Source organism: Ricinus communis, chromosome 6 (genome assembly GCF_019578655.1).
Source record: "Ricinus communis isolate WT05 ecotype wild-type chromosome 6, ASM1957865v1, whole genome shotgun sequence".
Classification (NCBI taxonomy): Eukaryota; Viridiplantae; Streptophyta; class Magnoliopsida; order Malpighiales; family Euphorbiaceae; genus Ricinus; species Ricinus communis.
In genome coordinates this window covers 14,277,320-14,282,147 of record NC_063261.1, presented here as the reverse complement: position 1 = coordinate 14,282,147, position 4,828 = coordinate 14,277,320, and the positions used below count along the sequence as shown (strand labels likewise).

General features: G+C 29.7%; 1 protein-coding gene and 1 non-coding gene across 2 annotated transcripts; both read right to left on the bottom strand.

Moving 5' to 3' along the window:
- Positions 1-1,357: 1,357 nt before the first annotated feature.
- LOC8259260 lies at positions 1,358-3,456 on the bottom strand. Its single transcript, XM_002517711.4, has 3 exons — positions 3,278-3,456; positions 3,131-3,183; positions 1,358-1,684 (listed from the first exon to the last, which is right to left on the bottom strand). Exons 1-3 carry the CDS (start codon positions 3,366-3,368, stop codon positions 1,562-1,564), a joined length of 267 nt encoding a protein of 88 aa, XP_002517757.2. The 5' UTR covers positions 3,369-3,456; the 3' UTR covers positions 1,358-1,561.
- Positions 2,510-2,603, bottom strand: LOC112534651. The gene has a single exon (XR_003078939.1). It is a non-coding gene; the product is annotated as a small nucleolar RNA Z103 (small nucleolar RNA).
- Positions 3,457-4,828: the final 1,372 nt, after the last annotated feature.

The window sequence follows — 4,828 nt, the reverse complement described above, 5'->3', positions numbered from 1 at the left end:
ATTTTAAAAGAATAAAAAGAATATTTAAAAATAGTTAATTTGTTAATATTTTTTATAATATTAAATATTAAAATTTTTATTAAATTATAAATTATAAAATTAATTTTATAATTATAATAATAATATCAATCATAACTAGTCCCAAATAATTTATAAATAGGTTCGGCTTATTTTACAGCCACAGTAAGAGCCAATAACTCTTTGTGTGCCAGAAAGTTGGTGAGGGGCTTAATTAGGTAAAACTATTGGAGGCCACAAGTGGTGTCAGATAAACGTGAGTGATTTGGGTAAGGGTACTATAGGATGACTAGGATCCACCTCAAATTTATCCCACGAGTCTCTTTCACATAATGACTTCACCATGGCCTCTATCATCAATCTTCTCATAAGATAATATGTTCTATCAAAAGGATTCTTCTGACCAATTTTATCAAAATAATTGCTCCTTAGGTTTACATCAACTGGGTACCTTGCATACTATTTGATATTGATATTTGGAATCATCCCAACCTAGTAATTATTATTGGTACTAAAACTTCATATAAATCTCTAGAATTCTTATGGTGAAAAACAAGTATAGTTACCTTTTTTTGGTGTAGCCCGTGACTCACTTAGCAACCAATAAATTAAGAAAGATTAAATGATACTCAGAGTGGGTTGACTATTTGCTCTTGTTTTGTGTTCTTTACTAAGATCTATTATAGACTGGAACAAGAAAAAAAGAAAAATACAGTGATCAAATTCAACTCAAGTCCTTAATATGCTACACAAAATCCTATGTTTGACAAGGCCGCTCTAAGGTGTTAATAGCCTAGAAGACTTTTTATGCTCACTTGTGAAGGAGGCCAACGTAAAACAGTGAGGGAAAAAAGGAAAAGAAATATAGCAGCCATTGCTATTCTCATATTTGCTCTCGTGAGTGCAAAATATGATTGGCGTCTAGGGCTAAACCAAGGAGCACCTGGACCAGTAAAGATTAGTACCCTGATAGGAAAACAGTAAACTAGAGCTTTCAAATGGGCTTGCGACTCAAAAACAGAAAAAGAAAAAAAAAATCCACGAAATGCACGTCCATTGATCAAAAGGAAAGATAAGATAATTTTGTTCTTCATTTTCTTTAGTGCACATACATCAACAAGTGTAATAGTAGGATAACAGTGGAGGGAAGAAAGGAGGAGAAAACCCAAAACATTCGTGTGAATTGTTTAGTAAACATTGACACTAATCACCTTCCGTCAGGGACTAACTGGCAACAAAACAAATTTCAGGAGAGGCAAGTGCTCAAGTCGCCATTACAACTAATTTCTCGTTTCAGCAATAAATGAGATGATCAGACGAAGAGAAAAGGAGTATGTTGTACATGGAACATAAAGCATCAATTTATAATATGCATTCTGGGAAAGCCTATTTGATTGAATCTGCTATACTGCCAAAATTTGAAAGCCTAGACCAACTAGATAGGAGAATACAAAAAAGAAATAAGAACCAAAATAGCAGGTTCTAGACATGATTTGAGATAATTGTAAATTTCTACATCATGTTTTTGTGGTTTCCTTAAAACTTATTTCTTTGAAGCGCCAGCAGGTTCTGATGGCAGCTTCACAATACTTAGTTGACCACCTTCCTTGTTAGCAATAGTGGCTGCTTTGACCTCGTTGCAGTGGTTAATGAATTTGCTCAGCTCCTGGTCACATTAGATACGAAAAAAGGGCCATCAGAGAGTTTAGAATCAAGATTCTCAACACTATCATACACGAAGAGCCAAATTATAATAATTTGTAAAGGGCATTCCTAGAGCACAAGGCTCCCAATTTAGCAAGGGTTATGAGGGTTGTCAGATGTTCACGTATAATCAAGATTCTAGACACTATCTTATTATGATTCGTAAAAGGCATTCCTAGAGCACAAGGCTTCCAACTTAGCAAGGGTTAGGAGGGTTGTCAGATGTATGCGTACTGTTACTGCAGCCATTATTTTCACCTAGTGCTCTCCTTAGTTATCTACAAGGCCTTTTCGTTTCTCCTACTTCATTTTTCCATTTCCATGCCAAGTAGAGCTCCATAAGGTTCAAGATGCCTAGGTTCTCATGAGCTTTTGCATGATTAGATCATCATACAGCGCCAGCTAAATATAGGGATTTTTTACAACTAAAACTCATTTCATCACAATATCTCTGTACATTGAGAAACTCATATGAGTAAGCAAGACAACTCTAAGGAATGTTTAACAAAAAGGCAATAAAGTACCAGTATTAGACTATCATATTAATTGATTTTACAAAGTACTGCATAATGGAAAAAAATGTGTATATAAGAACTTATAATTTTAATGCAAGGACTGAAAAAGAATGAGATGTAGCACACGTGGGATTAATTTTGATCATGAGGAGAAAGAAGTCTTCATCCTCTTGTAATCCTCCCACATTCTCCTCAGAGCATCAGGATAGCATAGAGCAAATTATTAAAAAAAATAAAGAAACATACAAAATTATGAAGTGAAAAAGATGCAGATGGATCAGAAGACTGGCTTGGATTCTCAAAAATGAGTAAAATCGCACAGTATAATCAGCGTCGATCATCTGGGGAAATAATCATCATTTCCATCTCACAACACATAAGAATTTGCAACCACAAACACTCAAAGATGACAAAATACAAAAGATAAAATGTATCCATATCTGCAAATTGTGGCTAGCTTACAGAGTGATGATAATAAGTTTTATGACGCAAATCATCCCTATTCTTTCTCTAACCAAACATGTAGTCCTTGCTCAACAAATTGATCAAAGAAAAAATCCAAATTCCACAGTTTACCATAATAGACCCAAACTACGAAACTTTTAACCCTATATATCATAGGCTGTTTGGAATCAATCAGGTATAAGAAATCAATTCAATTCAGTTCTTGCAAAATCATTTCAATTGTTGGCTGATTTCATTTCTTTCAAAATGCCTTGTTTCTATTTTTCCTTCTTTCTTTTCTTTTAAAGTTAAAAGAACTAAATTCTAGTACCTACGACCTTCCCGAACCTGAAAATTGACTAGAGAAAACTCAATCAAGTTGAATTCTTGCAGTTTTAAGACTTTCTAAACACTACTTTACCATAAAAGTGAAACAAAATTGAACTTACTCTATCAGCATCCATCTCCTTTGTCACCTTTGATGGCTTCACATATCTCTTCCCTATAAAAAGAAATTAAAAAAAAAAACTGAATTAAAAACAATTATAGACGCAAGGATATAAAAATATAAGAAGGATAAAAAGAGAAAGGAAGACCTTTGCGGGTAGGAGGGATTTTGCCGTGGCGATTAGGAGGGATTGTTTTCTTCTTTTGTTTTCCTTTGAATAGATTACCTTTCTGTGTCATTCTTTAGGGTTTTAGGGTTTTTTCTTTTCAGCTACTGCTCAACTTCTTTCGCTGTATGTGGTTTTTAGGGTTCGCTTGTTAGTTTGCATATATACATTACTTTTTTTTTTATCAGGTAGTTTTCTTTTTCCAAAACGATGTCGTTATGCAATTGAAATTGGACCCGCCAAACTTGGATCTAACGATATTTTAATTACTATGTGCATCCTATATTCCGTACTGTTATAGTTTTTCTTAATATTTAAAACATAACATTTTTATTTTATGATTTTATACTAAAAAGTAATTCCATAATTAATATTAATTTTATACTATTTGTCTCTTAATTTTTAGTGTAATATATAAATTACTCTTTATATTTTATTGAAAAAATTTCATTAAACTACATTATGATTTAACGCATTTTCACTTTAAAATTTGTGACTTTTTTTTTTCATTTTAGTAGTATGTGAATATGATTGTTAGCAAATAAAGATCAAATTGTATAATACCGTTAAGAAATTTTAACGTGTCATGCAATAACTATTATTCTTCTAATTGCCACGTTAGTCCTTGCTAACAGTATTATACAATTTGGTTGTTATTTGTTAACGATCAAATTCACAAGGTGCTAAAGTGAAAAGAAATAAACCGTAAACCCTAAAATAAAAATACATTATAATTTACTGAAATTTTTCTAATTTTATTTATTATATTAAATTTTAAAAGTTAATAGCAATTAAAAAGATAAATTGATAAAAAATATAATTTGCTCAAACTTTTTATCGAAGTTACAATTTTAATATAACAAATTTAATAATAAGAATAATATTTATTTATTTTAATAATTTAAAATTAAATTATATAAATTTTTAATATTTTATTAGATATAAATACTTTTAAAATGTTTGTTTTATTAAAATTAAATTATGCTAAAAATCAAAACAAGTAAAAGATTTAATAATTAAGTTGAAATTTTTTTATCAATTTGATATTTTTACCATTTTGACTTTAGATGAAAGAGATAATAGTTAATTTTATTAAAAAATAAAATATTTTTAACATAATATATAAACTATATAAAGGACAATTTATGGATTGCACAAAAAATAAGAGGCAAATAATATAAAAATAAATTTAGCTAAAAAGGATTAAATACTATTTATCCCATGTGATTTGATCTAATATATGAGTTAGTCCCTGTATTTTTTATTATATTAAAACTTCTTTGACTTTTAATAAAACTAACCACTTCCACAATAGTAGAAAGATTAAATTAGTAATTTAAGATTACAATTTGATTCTTGAATTTATTATCAAGTATCAAACTCCTCCAAAATTAATTTTATTATCAAATTAGAGTAGAATCTTATTTTTAGCACAAATTAGTTTTAGTGTTTAATTAAAATAATAAATTTAATATTCTTTTCCTACTCTACTTTTTTGTATTTTTAATACAATTTTATTCAAGAAAATTTAAA